The sequence below is a fragment of the Haemorhous mexicanus genome, chromosome 14 (genome assembly GCF_027477595.1).
Source record: "Haemorhous mexicanus isolate bHaeMex1 chromosome 14, bHaeMex1.pri, whole genome shotgun sequence".
Classification (NCBI taxonomy): domain Eukaryota; kingdom Metazoa; phylum Chordata; class Aves; order Passeriformes; family Fringillidae; genus Haemorhous; species Haemorhous mexicanus.
Window position 1 is genome coordinate 20,859,773 of NC_082354.1, and position 17,912 is coordinate 20,877,684.

Below are 17,912 nucleotides of genomic sequence, written 5' to 3' on the forward strand. Positions count from 1 at the left end.
TAAAACCCATCCTACATTAAGATCAAAGATGCAATTCTGATCTCCAAGAGCAGCTGATAACCAAGGAAATTAAGGATTTGTGCACATCAAAGTTTGCTTGTAACTTCCTACACTGGGGGTTACATCTAGAGAGCTGCATTTCAGAGAGACCTGTGCTTCCTGCTGTCCCCCACAGCAGCCCTGAGCTGGAAGAACCACAGTTTGGTCACACACTGCAACAGAAACACTTCTTTCTCATTGCTTCACCTAGTCTGATCCTTGCCGAGCTGCTCTACAGCTTTCATTTCCTCAGCCCTGAGAATTTGTTACTGATTAAGTGCAGTAATGTGGCACTTCTCCAAGCTGAACCTGATGGAAAGTTTGTCTCCCACACTACACTGTTTGACAGCAGCTCTGGGACAAAATGTGGCTCCCTGGGAAACAGTGGTAGATGTTGAAGATTGGACCTTGGGAAGAAGATATGGCTTGCCTACAGTCTGTTACTGTCACCTTTCAAGGACTAAGGCATATGCAGAGCACTGTGCCTCGAGCAGCCATGAACTTTGCATTGTTCCTCTTCCACTGGGTATCGCTGGTGGCTTTACCAAATATCTTCCTCTTTTATCAAAAGGCAAAAAGATATTATTTGTGTTCCTTGCCCTAAACCATTACTAATTCTTGGGTCTTTTACTGTTTATACAGCCAATATACTGTTTAAATATTGCAGCAGTAGTAGGGAATGACAAATGTCAAAGTCCTTGGGTTCATTGAGCATCTTTTCATTCTGAACATCTCCACAGCAGATGAGGCCTGTCTGGATGGAGTCTCTTGGAATTAACATGCCAGCATCGTGACACGGCATCTGTCACCCAGGAGCTGCACGTGCATCTCTCACAAGCACCAGGAGTGCACTGACAAACCAGAGGCAAATACATTGCATACCCTCAGGCACACAGAGCAGCAATTACCAAGTGCTGGAATATGCAGAAGTAGTCAGACATTTGGATTTTCTGTTTTCCCTCCATCCTAGAGGTGGAAGTAACGTGAGGCAGGAGATAAAGAGAAAAACCCCAGAAAGCAAAGAGAGATGCAGCATTTGCTTGACCAATGACACAGAGGACTATACACACGTGTGAAAACCTGTTGCAGAAAAAATACATATAATAACAGGATGAGATCAAGCAACCTACTCGACTAAGCCATAATGACACAGCTGGACTTCCCAAGTTAGGAGGAGATGCTCATCCTCTGACCTTGCTGCCCACACACCAGCAGCACCCAGGCACAATACAGAAGCCCAGCAACCTCTGGAGTGTCCCTGCAGAATAAATAATCGCAGACAGCACAATCACCAACACTATAATTTTTTCCAAAGAGACCAGCTAAGAATACATCAAATTTTTTGAAGAGAGATTTAGGGAGGTCAAAGCTCTGAAAACAAACAAAAAATAATGGATCACATTTTATCCCTGAATATTCAGTTACACAGCAGCACTGAGCATTCAGAAAAAATGCAAGACCAGACTAATTTCCTAAATGGGCAATAACAGCATCTTCTTTCATGGCATAAAGACTATACCCTCTCAGTATTTTTCCTGTATGCTAGATGAATTAAATAGAGCTACTTGATTTTAGAGCCACCAAGGAATTAGACTGAAGTGAGTGAAGCCATTGCTTCCAAAGGGCTCTAAGAGAAGTTCAGAAACAAACCAGATCTGAATGCAGGCTAGCAAGAAGGGCTCTTAGTTTTACATCCAACCACATTAAACTGGTTATTACCTGAATAATTCATCCAAACCTACTTCTGAATAACCATAAATCACCAAAGTAGCTGTCAGCTGAGACAGCATCAAGAAGACACATCAAGAGCCAATGTAACAGCTTTAAAAAATCCTGCAAATGCTTAGAATGGTTTGACTGGTTTAATTGCTTAAATCAAGCCAAAATCCAATGTAATGACACCGTTATATACAAAGAATATGTCACAAACAATGCATCAACAGAAATGCATGTTTTACACAAAGAAGTAAAAGTGGTCCTGAGGCAGATGTTCATTTACATATGTATTGATTTAATTATAGATTTCTCTCTCTCCTTTCAAGGTTGTGAAAATGAACACAATCCTAGAACTAAAAAAATGAACACAATCCTAGAACTGCACAAACTGAGCCAGAGAGACAAGGGACAATAATTGCTTCCAATGATCATTCCTAAAGAGATGTGCAACATTCCCGCTCTTATCGACTTAAACAAATTCAGAGGCATGGGCAGGAATGCCACATCTGCAGCTCCTGATGCTCCACTGCATCTGAGGGAGCCTGTGTCTGCTCTCATAAGCATAAAAGGTAGAATCGGGCCAGGAAATCCTAGGCTTTTCAGTCTGTATTAAAGCAGATTTTTGTGCCTGCTGCAGAAGTGTGCATGAGAGACCTGGTGTTGGATTTGTACAGGGGTGTAAATCTGGCTCTTGTGCTCCCCAGTTTGCAAAACGACAGAAAGCATTTTTCCCAGTCAAGGAGCAATAGAGAAGGCTCTTATTTCGCTGAAACCCCTCCCTTCCCAAGCTTCTTCATAAAGACAGGCAGCCATTCTCATTAGTCACTGTTACACGGTTGTTTTGTGCCCTGCAGCCTGTCTGTGTGGGAAAACTGCCTGGAATCAGAGCAGCCTGGCAGCCTGCTGCAGCATCAGCACCCTGCAGGATGACTCCAGAGCTGCTTCCCAAACTGTCATTTCTCAACAGTAGTTTCAGGCTGCCTTCCTGTGAAGTAAGAAAAAACCAAACAAACAAACCCCAAACAAATACGACTGCTTTTTGGGATATCTCTACACAGTCTGTGGGCAGACTACAGGTTTCTGTGCAGGCAGGGTTTCTGTTTGCGCCTGTGGCAGGAGGATGCTGCCCAGGATGCCTTGCAGGGATGAGACACATCCCTGACTTGCTGTCTGCCCACGTCTGTGAGCTCCACTGTGACTTTGCCTCCTGATCTTCCCTATTGTCCCACCATCCTACAGGTGTTCCTGCAAGACAAGCCCCACAACAGTGTGTTTTGAAGGGCAGACCTAGAAGCCTCCTCTTCAGACCCAGCTCATCCTCCAGCCCTGTCCTGACTCACGCCCTATCAGCAGATCAGCCCTGGCATGGGGTGGGGCAGGGGGAAGGAGTCCCACAGACCAACTCTGTTCAATGCACCACCTTAGTGGTGATACATGCAGATTTTATGCCTTAAATCCATCTAATAAACTGAATTCTCTGTAATCATTTTTTTGGTAGGAAACAGTGGTGCAGCCATGATCCTGGTCCTACAGATTTGAACAAACCCAGAAAAACAGCCAAATCGTCCAAGTGTTGAGTAATCATTTCATGCTCTGCTTGCAAATGTAGATTTCAGCAAGAGGGTGCTTAAATCCCGCATGGAGCAGAGTGGAAACAGGCCCAGCCTCTCCTGCCCCTGCTCTTTTACTCAGAGTAAAACACTCACCTTTGTGCTATGCAGCAAACTCAGTTTTTGGACACCCAGAAGTGGCACAATTCTTAATGCTGTTTTTCCAGCAACTCTTTGTCATTTCAAGCAAAATAATGCCTGACTGTTCTTGCACACTTACAGTAAGCAGTCATTAGTGAAACCTTGGAAAGGAGGAGGAAAAGTGTGTTTTCATGCTAATCTTTTCTTAAAATGTGGCATAAATCCAGCACCAACAAACAAAGTGGGGTGGAACTGTGATAGTATCACATGCCACAAACATCTTGGTTATGTGACAGTTTAACTAAAGCCAGGAAGTTTTCCTTAGAATTGACTTAGTCTACCTTGGAAAAGAAAAAACAACTTTATGCATCAAAAAAATCTGGCTGGAGGACTTTCCTTATTGCCCATCACTTTTAATTAGCTGACGCGTTTTCCCCTGAAGTGGGTCGAGCACAGCACCCAGACTGTACACATTGTTCCTTGGCTGGGGAGCAGCACATGGCAATTTCTCTTATATATCATTTATCCTGCACATTCTTGAGACTTGATGATGTTTGGGCAGTTCAGATGGACCCCATGGAGCATGGGCACTTCTGCACTGCTCTCCAGGCTCAGGGTGACAGCGTCCAACAGACAGCTGGTGCAAGATTATTTTAGGCTGTGCTCAGTCACTAGAGATGCCCTTTGGGAGTTCAGTACATTCAGTTTCCTTCCATCCACTCAATTTGTTTTTCTGTTTGGCAGAGGGATCCATCTAAAGTAACACCTTGCTCTGGGAAAACATGGTATTGGGAGCTAATTGATTGCTTTATAATTCTGAACATAGAAACTTTTTACTTTTGTGTGGGAAAGAGCTGTTATTTTATCCCCGTCTCAGGTGGAAAGGTCATAAGCAGGAGCTGTAATACTGTTGCATTCCAGAACAAAATGCTGCTTGATAATATTTTTATAAGCCTGTGCTGATTCCAGCATTAGCCTTTTGGAGATAGATGGGGAAAACACAAATGTCCCTGGTCAGACACAAATCCAGAGTTTGCAAATCTGGGGCTGGGGCAATGGAAAGAGATGGGGGTACAAGAGGTGAGGATGAAGGTCAGGGAAGCAGCCACTTTTCTCAGGGCTTTTGCTGCGCCCAACTTAACCCCCACCTAGAAACCAGGCTAGGGGACAGCATGAATCAGCAGTGAATTCCTGGCATTGAGCTCAGCCAGGTTCATGGTGGCTCACAGGGGACCCTGGGCACTCCTGCTGGACCCTGTTTTGGGGAACATCACATCTGAGTTGGCTCACGTTGGCTCAGACAGCTCCATTATGGCTCCAGGCACCTGAAAACATCCTCTGTGCTGTCCTGGACAGCCCAGCTGCTGCCTGCTCAGCACTCAGCTTAGTTTTGCACCTCCTCAGTAAATAAATTGTGATCTGTAGCATATGACCACAGTGCAGTTGCTTGTGCAGCTATATTGTCAGCCCAGTAACACACAGCCCTCTGACATGGCCTGTGATACCGAAACCCCTCCCAGATACCAAGGCATCAAAACCACCAGTTTGCACCAGTTTTCTGCCAAAATCCTCCAAGTGTAATGATATATGCTAGCTCAAAGGAGTACCAAACCAAACTGTCAGTGGTTCAGCAGCTAAGTGGAACAGAGCCCTGAGCCCAAAACACGCAATATTTTAAACCAGGCACTGCAAGAAAAAAGAACACAGAACAAAGTGGTGCAACAATGCCTTTACCCTGGACATTGCTTGCTAAAGCCTGCAAGAAAAGGGGATTAAAAACCACAAGACAGCAAAAAATTCCAGTGACGAGTGAGTGTTTACCAAAGGCTACATGCCACATGGGTACATGAGGTGTCCCTTGCTCACGTGGGATGAGACAAATTATTTGACACCTGAACAGAAATGAAAGCAAATGGAAGCTCATGTTTCCTTTGAAAGGGATGAGCATTCCTGTATTTTTTAAATATATATAACACTTTAGGTTTTTCTCTCACAGCAAAAGAATCTCTCTTGTTTATCACAGCAGTCTGGGGGCTATTTTAAACACTGCTAATGAGTGACTAAAGCAGGATGGAGTAGCTAAACCAGCTTGCTGCTCCCAGCTACCCATAAGGTTTTTCTAACCATCAGAGGAGGACCCGGACCAGAGCCAGCTCATGTGAGGAGTCAGAGCAAGGCACCTGCCAAGTGTCCGTGTCCTGGGACACCGATTGTGGAAAAAATGCACACCCGTTCCCGCAGCTGAGTAAAAAAAGGCCTAGACTCCACACAGGGAAGGTATGTCCAGTGCTTGAAATCAATCTCTGAGACTAATGCATCTCAGAGATGTATTAATCTCTGATCAGAGCTCATAAAGCATGTAGTTGGCATGTCATCTGTCCATCAGAAAAAGACAGGAGAAAAGCTATCTGTGCAAACAAGTTATTCCTGGATTAGAGGACACCCAATTCAAGTGGTTTCTCACAGGGTCAGTAAATTAATAGAAAATCATAAAATCATTATGGTTGGAAAGACCTCCCAGATCATCAAATCCAACCATTAACCCAGCATCACTGTGTTTACCATTAAACCACAGCTCCAAAGCCCCATCCTCACACTTTAGGAACACTTACAGGAATGTAACACCTGGCCCCTTGTCTATCCTTCGGAATAGTCTTGGCAGAGGTCCACTGGCATTCAGGGGATCAGAAGCTGTTGAAAGGGGAACATCCAGCATCCCTTCTCCCATCACCTCCAGGACTAGCTGCATTCAGAGAAGGGACCGAAGATAACTGGGAAGTACCAGATTAAAAATGTGGGTGTTAAGTGGTAAGCGCTGCTGCCTACCTCTTGTCCCCAGCAAGCCTCTCCTGTCAAAATGCAGGCTGAGTTAACATTCAGGCGATGCAGTCAAACCACCACTCAACACTCACCACAGCTGGCTCATCGATAGAGGCAAGAAGTGCTCTTTCCCAAGGTTTTATTCCAGCAGAGTAACACAGTTGCCGGAGGACAAACCCGGGGAAAAGAGGATGAACAACGTGGAGCAGGCAGCTTATAAAGGGGAAGGGGTGGGGGGGGCGGAGCTAAGGGTGGGCAGAGGGGACTGGCCACCAGGGGTAGAGAGGTGACGGGGAAGGAGAGTACATGCTGAATGGGAGTGAAGAGAGTCATTGGAGTATAATAGCAGCAGGGCAGCACAGGAACACAGCAACCTCCTGGGCTTGAATGCAAGAAACACTCCACTCCAGACAACCAATATTCTAGAGGAGCCTATATGTGTATCTATATTGTCTTAATCTATACACGTACAAAGAAAAGCCTACCCGATGTAGCAAACTGCTGTGAAACGTTCAAAACTCTCTTATACTAAATCATTAAAGGCAAATTGCAGTGATGGGTTAACCATGTTTATTGCAGAAGAGCAGTGAGATGCCATAAACCCAGGCACACTCTGGTGCATGGTGCTGTGATGGTATAAAACAAAATTTCAGAACAGCAGAGCCTCTGTGCCACAGCCCTCTATTCCATCCTCATTCCTCTAAAAGTCAGGGAAGAGAGCAAGCACCCGTGTGCCTGGTGTGGAGCCTGCACTGGCAAGGGGTCCAGGGACCTTTGAGCTACTTGGACACTTGTTCCCTTTCCCCAGGTCTGCCAGACAGCTGGACAATGGGGACTCAAACCTTGCAGCAATAGCTCAGCATGACCCTGTCAAGGCAGAGCCACTGATGGCTCCTGCTCTTGCAATAAGGGACACACATTTAAAAACAACGGGTTTTTTTCCCCCCACAATGTCCAATCCCACTTGTCTGATTCACCAGAAACAAGGGTTTTATAAGTAATCTTGAATATAATCTATAATAAAATCTACATATATAATCTTGAAGAACTATATTTAAGAGCATTTAAATAGACTGTCTTTTCAGACCTTGCAGGAAAATTATATAAGCATTTTCCTTTGGAAGGGATGGAAGAGGGAGGAAAAAACCAAATCAATAGTTTTAAGTAATAGAATTATAATTCAATAGAATTATAGCACATGCCAGTATGACAGATGTAAACAATACAGGTTGGAAATCTTTGCTGTGGCTCGTAGAGGAAGTCAAATTATATTACCATGTAGCCTTAAAAATCAGGTAATTAAGTGACTTGGGATAACAGAACTACTTGGATAAATATTTGTAAACTTAAAAGAGAAGAAAGGGATTTTTTGTAGAAATATTAAAAAGGAGTGGGTTTTTTTTCAGTGCTTATCTATAGCAAGACAGGACATCGGTGTATCTTTTATTAGTTTAGTTAAAACCGTTCCCCTTGTGATCTCAGATTGATGTAGAACATGTAACTGCTAGAGCAAACTTGTAAAATATAAAAAATAATTCCTTTAAAAAAACTCAGTTTGTGAATTAGTACCATAAACACCTGATGTTGCTAAACTCATATTATTTATAAAATTACACAAGGTGTTATAACTGGAGCTGTGGCAGCAGAGATATCTGATGTAACAGTCATAAACATTTATACCAGTTTAGGATTTGTTCTATAAAAATCACAAGCTCTGCCATCTCAAAGGTCAAATTGCCTTCAGCAACTACATAGAGCAGTCAGAAAAAGCTAATCATGCTCTATTATATTAACGTATAACCAATGAAGAAGGAAAAGATAAACCCACACAGCTTATTTACAAAAAGAATCTCCTACACCTGCAGAGAGGCTGGGAAAATAGAACAGTCCTACCTGCAGACTTTTGCTGAATGGTATTTTAATTGCACCCAATAAGAATCAAGGTTTCCTCAGAACTACTATGAATTCACTGCTTTCTAGAGGACGATGATACATTAGTGAGAGGGCAAAACAGAGCCTTCAGGCATAAGTATATTATATACTTTCCGAAGAGTATCCCTAGGAATTGCAAGTACGGTCATAAATTGCATCACTTTCACAACAAAAATACTGTGCTTTGCTGGCCTGTGGTTGAAGTCTCTTGCCAGTGGCCTAGACTATTTTAAACAATACGGAGATATCAAATCAAGCTAAGAAGTTGCAGCATTGAATTTATGCTAACTGCATCCCTGCACTTTCTGGTTATCAGCTGCATTGATAAGAATTGTACTTCTTATCAGGAGGCGGTAAATTAATGAACACAGAAAGATTAAAAAGAGCAGGAGTCCTTTCAAGAGGGCTACATGAAAAGCCTTAAATAGACAATATATGGCCACAATAAACATACTGCCCATGTTAATACCACAAACATTAGAAATTATTGTATAGAAATTACTGAATAGAAAAGTATTATTTTGTCATTCCCCAGACAGTAAACAGTACGTGTATTCTTCCAGCTGAGAGAAAAAAAAACACAGGATAGCTGCAGTAAATTTCTTCTTGATTCACAGTTGCAAATAATAAAAGTTCACAGAAATAACTCTCTCTTTCAGAACACAGTAGAAACATTCAGTTGCTAGAAGTACAAATCTCGTCTTCTGTCATGAATCTGAATACCTGAAAGACACAGCAGCATCAGGACAGTCAAACAGCACAGTCCTTGCAATCTCTTAAGATGTTGTGCAAACAAAATCGCACCTTTGGGATTGGCGCAAAAGAACCCTTACTAGAATAACCAGAATGACCTATTCAAAGTATCCCCAAAACATTCCACATCAAAGAACCAACAACAGGGTATGACCAGTACCGAGAGACTAATAAAAATAAGGAAGCCTGAATGCTTTGGGAATAATTTCTTAGAACAACTCACCCAGAAGTATGGTCGGTTTGTTGGTGCAAACTGCAGCAGTGCTACCCCATGCATGCTAGAGGTATAAAGCAAGGGCTGTTCTGTCTTTCTGAGATCTGAAACTTGGATAGCGAGTGCAAAACAGGCATTGTGAAATGGCAGCCTGAAGGTATGAGCACAAAAACTAAGGTGGATGGGGTAAAAAAATCCCATGTATCACATTTTAGTATAATGTAGTGGTTTGTTTTTTTGGGGTTTTTTTTTTTTGTTAGTGTAGTTATGGGAGGTGGTGGTTCTATCTGGGGGGACAATGAGCTTTTGAAATATAAAAGCAAACAAGGAAGATCTTCAATACTACATGCATAAGCAAGACTGCTGTCTGATTTGTTCTAAACTTGCTGGTTTCTTTACTCACCTGCAGTGGCATGGCTTACACTGGGATTTTCTGAGCCTTGGTAAGAGCTTGCTTTCCTCTCTTAAAAAAAAAAAAAAAATTAAAATACTGGGGATGGGCAGAGATTCAGCACAGAGCTAAAAGTAGACCGTAGTTACTAAAGAAACCTTGCACTTTTGCAGCCCAGCCTATAGCACAGGTGCTGAGGAGCTCTGTACTGTCTGGCACAGCAACATACACTTCCATAAATATAAATATCAGCTGTTCTTAAACATGACACAGAGCAAGAAGAAGTATATTTAACAGATAGAGCCAGGAAACAAGGACTCCTACAGCTGAACTAAATGTACACATCCTAGGGATTTGCCAAAGACTCTTTGTGAACATGGATCCAGCCATTTCTTATAGATCCTTGTTGGGTTGATTATCACAAGGATGGTGTTAGATGTGTTGCGCTTAGAGGCTCCTGAATGTTCAGAAAGGCCCTGTATACATCCTGAAAGAAAGAGCTTTAACTGGTAATGGCTGGAGAATACTGAACTGTTTAATTTCATTTTCAATTTGTTCCTCACTCATTTTCTTTCAGAATTTTTGAGAAAAAAAGTCCACTGTTGTTAGCAGTGCTTCCCTGATATCAACACAAGACTAATTTAACAAAATAGCTCTTTTTCTGAAGGAGTCAGTTCCTGGGGCTCCCAAGCCTTGATAGGCTTGCATTGCCCCCTTGGGGGAAGAGGGCACCTTACCTTGTTCTTAAAATGAGATCCCAGTTCAGACAGTGTCTTTAAAGAAATTAAACTCTCATTCACTACCTACACAAAGTCTAGGGTGAGTGCCTATGCAACACATACAGAAAACCTCTGCTCACATACCATGAGCAGACAGTTTGCATTCCAGCTGAAGATACAGCCACTCTCCCTTTAACATGAACAGACAGGCATTAGACATTCTAGCAGTAATGAGTTAGCAAAACACATACGATCAGGGTCCTCATAACAACATAGATCTGTTGTATCCTCATAAGAGGAACTGTAGATAAACTCCTGCTTGTATCTGCAGGCAGTCTTTAGCCCACATTCTGCCAAATTCCTGCAGATGCAGTTTCGAAACTTGGTATCCAGGAGGTATTTCACAGCTGCTTATTTTTCAAAACCAAAGCCTCAGGATTGCTTCTTCACATGCCCAATGTTTTTTGTTTAGAAGCACCAGGAAGGACGCACTGTATTTCTCCAGCAGACTCCCTAAACAATTTCACAACCCTTTTCCTTGCAGACCAGTGTCAAGCTGCCTGAGTGGGGAATGTCCAGGAACAGCAGTGCAGATGTACCCCAAAAGGCATCAGTGCTTGGGCCAGGAAGCCTGACCCCAGAGACCTTCTCAAAGGCAGAATTACTCACAAGAGAACAATTTTATGCAGCAGATCTAGATGCTGTGGGGACAAAAAATAACTTCAGGCATCTTTCCGCTGTGCACTGGTAGTACCTAGGATTTGGATTCCTAGTAATTGTGGATAATAAGGAACAATCATCACCGTGTGAATTGCATTAGCTTTGGGAATTCTGCAGGGAGCAGACATAGCCTTCGGCAGGCAGGGCAGCAGCACCTCGTGGCAGGGTGCTCTTAGCCAGGAGACAAGGCACGGCTGGTCCACCAGCCCCTGTACCCTCACCATTCCAGCTACAGACAGAGACTGGGAGGGGGAAAAACCCCTGGCCATGCTGGTAAGGGCTGCAGTTTCCCACCCTGTACTCAGAACATAATTAACAGCCTGCACAGTAAGAAAGGCTGCTGAAGGATCTTTCCTGGCCATCCCTTTCTGGTCCCAATGAGGGAGCATCTGGTATACACCACACCTAATACCCAGGTGTATTAGAGATTTAGATAGCACTATGAATAATGCTTATAGTCACTTAAAATGTCTCCCCAATGTAAGCCAGAGGTGAAATATTGTGCGAGTAGGCATAATTTTTTGCACATTATTTGATTAAGCCATACTATATGATTCCAAGTACCACAGTACATACCAGGGTTATCTACTGTAAAAGATTTCTGAGAGTTTGCCAGAAGTCGGATCCAGCTTGGAAAGCTTAGGAACAGATGGCATTATTCTGTCACTTTACATCAGATGTCATCAAAGAATAAAGTGATAGTATCTTCTTACCTCCCCCAGGAGCTGAACTTTGACTGATATTTTGTAACCTCGCAGGTCCAGTCATACAAGCAGAACTCGAGTGTTGCTTCATGGTGCATTCTTGCATGGACGTTAAGCACCTTTCTTGCTGCAGAAGGCCAAGAAGAGAACTGTATTTCCTGTCAGAGATCAGCTCATCGGCTGCATGCAGGTCAGGGAGGGTGTGAGGATACATTGAACCGGTGACACTGGGAGTCCCAGTTGGAGGGAAGGGCCATAAATCTGCAGGTTGAGCTGGACGACTCTGCAGAGACGACGGCTGGCACTGGCCTACCACACCAGCAGTGGAAAAACTCAGAGCAGAAGTTGCCATGCTTGTTGAAGAAGATGATGGATATGGTTTGTAGCAATGTGATGAGAAATTCCACTGATGGGGAGACATGCTGTCTACTTAAAAAGAGAAAAAAAGCATCTGAAGTCTCATCAATTCTTACTTTTTTCTCAAGGCAAATTCCAGGGACTTCTAAGGGAATGCTACAAGATTGCATGTTCATTTTTACAGAAACAGAAAATCACTTTGGTGCTGCTTATCTTAAAAAATCAACCTCAAATTCATAATAAAAGCAGATTAAACCACCACCAATCTTTCTAGTAAGTATTTCTACAATAGTATGTGTACTACACAACCACCAACTTAGGCAGGTTTTTGACAGCTGCAAGCTCAGACAAATATATTTTTGTGAAGATGACCCCTCAAGTCATAATGCACTTATTGCATTCAGCAGTGATGGGGACACTTGGCTGGAAAATGAAGACCTAGTCCTGCCAAGAGGCCCATGGAAAGCTTAGGAATGACTCCAGCAATCACAGGGATTTACCCAGGAATTCCCAGCTACACAGCCTAGGGCTTTACAAGGATGATTCTCTTGCTTTCTCTTTGCAAACAATTTCAAATTTAAGCTCAAGGGATCTTAAATTCCTTAGTAAAAGCCAGTCATCCCCATGAAGCACCAGGCTCACAAGTGGAAAGGAGCTCACTGTTTTTCAGGACAACAGTCTCACCCTTGTGCTTTGTGCTCAGGTCTTGGGGGTTCTTGGCATTGCTGAGAGCTCTAGAAAAATGTTCATCTACCATGCTGTTAATGTCCCCTTGGAAATAGGTGAACACCACGCTCTGAGATCCCCATTCTGTTTTCACAGGCTCTTTGCTTTTAGTCAGCTTTGGGGAAAGGTTCCTTGTTTCTTCCATTTTCAATGACCAACAGTCCCTGGAGAAAAAAAAAAAAAAAAAAAAACCAACCAAAAACAAACAAAGAAAACAATACCCAAAAAACACAAACCAAGAAAACCAGACAGGTCAAAGAGACAATATTCAGCTTCAAGTGCCTAGTGAGTGGTGAGCCCAGCTTCCTCCCAAAAATGGCAGGGGCCAGAAGAACACTTAGTAGTAGGAACAGATTCTCTGTTTTTCTGCTTTTTCCATGCACCTCTTCTTTACTGATTTCCCCATTAGATACTTCTAAAATGAAATACTTGGACAGAATGGGCATATCTACCCACCAGCTTTCATTTCTCACCCTGACTTTTGAAGTCTGGGCTTAGGACATAGTACTGTGCGAATGTGCCCTCTGGAAGAACTGAAACACTTTAAAAAATTATTCAGAGGCGGCTCTATCCCAGAATGAAGTTCGGGATGAAGTTATCAAAATGCTTTGTCCAATTTAGGTTTTTTGTGTTGTTCAAAAAACAATTACAAAGTGAAAAAAAAACTAAAAGAAGAGCAACAAAAAACCCAAACCCTCCAATACTACATTAGAGCTGAAAATAATAATTTTTAGATAAGGTAAAGTCTGAAGTACCTTAATCACTGTCGGCACAGATGCCCAAAACAAAAAGACTTCTAAGAGTAATTAGTTGCTTCACCTGTTGGAAAAAGACATTCAGATTAAATTATTGGAAATTCAAATAATGCCAAATTCAAGCAAAAAAAACCGTCACAAAACAACAGCAAAAGAAATAACCTTTTCTTGTTTGAAACAACTTACCTAGGAACATGGTGGTTCTGCCAGCTGCTTAAAACTTTGGAGCAAGACTGCTAAAACATACACTGTGGGTCGACCAGAATTTACAGACTTAAGGCAGGAACTCTACTAAAATAGTTTGCAGGAAGTCAACAGAATAAGGCTCCTTTTTATTCTCTTTAAAAATCTCTGCTGCCAGGTACGGTAAGAGTAGGACAAGGATGCCCTGGAGAAGCATCATTTTCATGCATTTGTACAGTTTCTGGCCACAAGGGAGCAACTTCCCAGCCAGAGCTCACAAGTCTCGCTCTAATAAAAATCATATTTAGCAAGACTCAGGCTACAAATGCAGTGAAGTGCCTGCTGTTTCTATTCAATTTTTCAGTCTCATTGTCAGCTCATGACACTCCATAGCATAATTGATTTACCTTGGTAGCAAAAGGAAGGCTGTTATTTTTCAGAGATCAGGGCAACCTTTAGCCAATAGCCAGCCGTACCGCATAAAACCTCACGAATCATTAGATGTGTTTCCAACCACCTAACTCTGCAATACACACCACTGCTTAACCCAGTTCAACGCGTTCGTCTGATTTCTTTCCTAGTCATACATCCCCTAATCCTCAGAAACTTCCCAATAAACACTGGACTCATCTGTGTCTCAAAGGATACCCTGATGTCCCTGTGAAGTCTGCCTTCAAATGGTTTCTCAGAATTTTCTTGCACGTGAAAAAAAACTGCTCAGGCTGCAAGACAAGTATTCAGAAAGAATTAGGAAACATGAGGATTAAGGTTGTCAAACCATAATCTATCCCCATTCTGATGCTTAAGCCTTCACCTAAAAACTTCTTGTCCATGTTTATTATTTGCTTCCATATTTAGTTTTGCTTGTTTACCTCCATCTCCCACCATGTGCTCTGTTCAATTCTCCCTGACTCATGGTCACTTGCTCAGCCAGCCATAATCTCCTATCACCAACTGCTAACTCATGTCCAAACTCAAGATTAAAGGTCCTTAGTCCTTATTTTAGAATTTCTTTTGCTTTGCTCCATCCTCCTAAATTCACCTAAACACAGCAGTGGGAGCAGGACTGCAAGGTCACGCACTGATTCAGAAGACAATATTTCACAACTTTAAAACTGACCCAGCTTTCCCAGACATAGAAAACTTAAAGAAACACTTCCTCCCAATGTACAGGCACCTTTCTAAGGCCATGAGGGGAAGCAGGAACTAGCACAACCCAGCCACATGACTGGAAGGACTGAGCACAGGAAGAGATGCTGTTTTTTCCCCAGTCTTGTTTTAGGAAGCATCCTGCAATTTGGGTTAAGGAACTTTACAATTGCTCAGCCAGGGGCCAACAATTGCCACTGAAAATTCCAATCCAAGAATTGGCAGAGACATGAGCAACCAGGTGGCTTGAGAAAGGACAAGAAGTCATCTTGACAGCAATAAGCAAAGCAGCTTTTCCTACTCTGCACCAGCACTACACATCAACCTAAAATTTAGGAAGCATTAGTCCTGGCCCAGAGGATCACTTTTCCCATTCTTCACTCAGTACAAGCCATTATGTCTTTGTACCACTTTATTAACATGCTTAACTAGCTCCTGACATTAATTCTGGGCTCCTTTGGCATTGTTTATTTGTGTGGAGCAGCTTGTGTGATTGTGACCAGTTAAAATGCTGGGAAAAGAAAGCATTTTAAAGGAAAAAAGGTCATTTATCTCTTTTTTTCCAGTATTTCCCTTAAAAATCTCTTGTGCTTTCCAACTAGTAGGCAAAGGAAGTCTTGGTATAACCGAGGTTACATCTCAGTCCTCTCAGTGATCATATGGGCATAAGGATTCTAATGTCCCAGGAGACAGGACCTGAATTTGCAGCACTGTAGTCTTCATTACCTGCAATTACCTGAACTTCCTATTATTCCAGCACCCAGCACAAGGTCTGCAAAAGGCAGAAATCCTTCCAACTTGTGTCTGACACAAACCATTGCCAAAATAGAGTAGAAGTGGAGCTCAGGATGAAATGGACTCAGCTTGTATCTCACTACTCTTAGAATGGGTTAATAATGGCAAAATAGTGCAAGTATTCGTCCAAGTTATTTCTCCTTCAAGTGGACAAGGACCCATGGTCAACACAGGCTTAAGAGTGGCGGCTGTTAACAGCTCATCACAAGACCGAATACTTTACAGTATTTTCCACATTCCCCACACTTGCCAGCAGTATTAATTTAGCAGCACTGGAGCATCTGACAGGGAACACTTCATTCTTGATTTCATGTAGCTCAAACCAGTTTTAAAAACAAAAAAACTCCCACTTCTCAAGTATTAAACCACAATTTAACAAGCAGGCATTCCCTCTCATCAAGTTACTCCTTGAATAAGGGAACATTTGAGGAAGTCAGTGAATTCTCCTACCTTAACTCACTGTCGGTCAGATTTTCCAGATGTGGGACACTCATGTTGTGTCCAGCAGGTCGGGATCCTTCCTGGGCCTGGCCAGCTCTGTGTGCACTGTAGCGACTGCAGCAGAAGACAAGCCACGTTCATGAACTCCCCACACTTTCTAGCCTCCAGCTGCACGGAACGAGGCGTTTCCTTCAGCCTATCTGCTAAGAATGCATGAAATGCACTCCAACGAGTCAACCAGGTTAGGAGGTTTCAGGAATGAGGAAAATAGGATTGTAAGTAGGTTTGGGTTTGTTTGGATTTTTTTTTTTTTTATGACAATGTGTATACAATAAAGAGGATACTGTGGACTTTGGAAAAGTTTGGAGTAAGATGATAAATGAGATATGGCAATGAACTAAGCTTGCTCGGGACAATAAAAGATTTTTCCTGTGTTACAGAATATTCACTCTTAAATCAGTAACAACAAACACCTGTTTTCAATCCAGATAAACGGGATAATCAGTTTTCTCACTTTTCTTTGCTGGATCTGTTTTAATAACTACAGGGAAGGGAAAAAAAAAAGAAATCATTCTTGTTCTGGTTCTGTAAGGGCTGTAGCAGGAAAGAGTTGTTTTTTGTTTGTTTTTTTTTTTTTTTCTGTAGCAAGTTTACCAAAACTAGCAAATTCCAGCCATTCCAGAAACGCTGAAACAGGGGCAAACTTGCCAGTCTCAGCTGGAAAAAACACACTGAGGAACTAGTCAACAAACTGGTGACATTATGTCTTTTACAGAGTAGCTTAGGAGTTTGTTTACTCACCCAGAAAGCTGGAGCACAATCCAATTCCCTCTGTCTAAATACGTATGAATCCGCCCTCTGCCCTTCCCAGAACAATTTAACTACCAGGCTGGGAGAGTTCCCGTGACGGTGCTTAGTCTTTTATTGACACACTGCGCAAACACATTTTCATTGTAAGACAGACTGGATTCCAGTCCACCAGCAGTGCAAGAGTCTTCAACATCTCCACTGCTCTATCTCATATGGCAGAGATTTCCTCCGCTAAAGCTTTTCAAGACCTTATTTGAGATCTTCCTCTCACGCTGACAGTTAAAGCTCTCCTCAGGTTAAGATGGCATCAGTTTAAAGCTCCTGGAAAGAACTACATGGCAAAATGGGATTTTCATCCCTATTCTTCAGTACAGGAATTGAATGACTGATCTCCAGTGCTTTTGAAGCAAAGTGTCAAAACTCTGAAGAAAAAAAATTTAAAAACCTCTGAGAATAAAAATTAAAATTCTACTTGTCCTTATTAAAAACTTCTTCACAATCTCAATTTTAAGTACAGTGTCTGCAGTGATCCCTCCTGCTCCTTTTCTCTCCTTGCAGGTCCATTAACATCCCAAGCCAAGAAGAAGGCTGAGACCAAATCCATATTCCCACAAATACCATATTCCCACTTACAGTTCCAGCAACGTGTCTACTGGGTCCAGCTGGAAGCTCTGGCACATTAACATATGTGGTTAATAAACTGAAGCTCCTGTGTACCAAATGCTATGGTATCTTTTACTGAGGAAAAAAAGACAAATACGTTACCTTGAAACTAATCAGCAGAGACTTGTTCTGTTCATGAGTTTGTTTATTAAAAAGGTAGTATAAAACACAACCCCTTTAAGAAACAAATCAAAGACAAAGAAAGGGTATTCTCAGATGCTGTCACAAGTCTAGACATTATTCAAATAGCATTTGCTTTGTAATGTTGCTTTTTTAAAGGATAAATGAAAATTATTAATTTATTGAAAGAAAATCACCTGTCAGAAAAAAAATC

The 17,912-nt window shown here is 42.3% G+C and overlaps 1 protein-coding gene across 4 annotated transcripts; it reads right to left on the reverse strand.

Annotated features, from left to right (window-relative positions):
• Positions 1-6,819: 6,819 nt before the first annotated feature.
• VGLL1 (vestigial like family member 1) lies at positions 6,820-16,330 on the reverse strand. Of its 4 annotated transcripts, none has more exons than XM_059859628.1 (6): positions 16,115-16,330; positions 13,537-13,601; positions 12,717-12,944; positions 11,709-12,128; positions 9,569-9,628; positions 6,820-8,921 (listed from the first exon to the last, which is right to left on the reverse strand). In XM_059859628.1, exons 3-6 carry the CDS (start codon positions 12,925-12,927, stop codon positions 8,881-8,883), a joined length of 732 nt encoding a protein of 243 aa, XP_059715611.1. In that variant the 5' UTR covers positions 12,928-12,944; positions 13,537-13,601; positions 16,115-16,330; the 3' UTR covers positions 6,820-8,880. The 4 variants fall into 4 exon arrangements, with proteins under 4 accessions (XP_059715611.1, XP_059715612.1, XP_059715613.1 ...); XM_059859629.1 differs by having other exon boundaries at positions 12,741-12,946; positions 13,538-13,601; positions 16,115-16,327; XM_059859630.1 differs by having other exon boundaries at positions 11,709-12,125; positions 12,741-12,946; positions 13,538-13,601; positions 16,115-16,323.
• Positions 16,331-17,912: the final 1,582 nt, after the last annotated feature.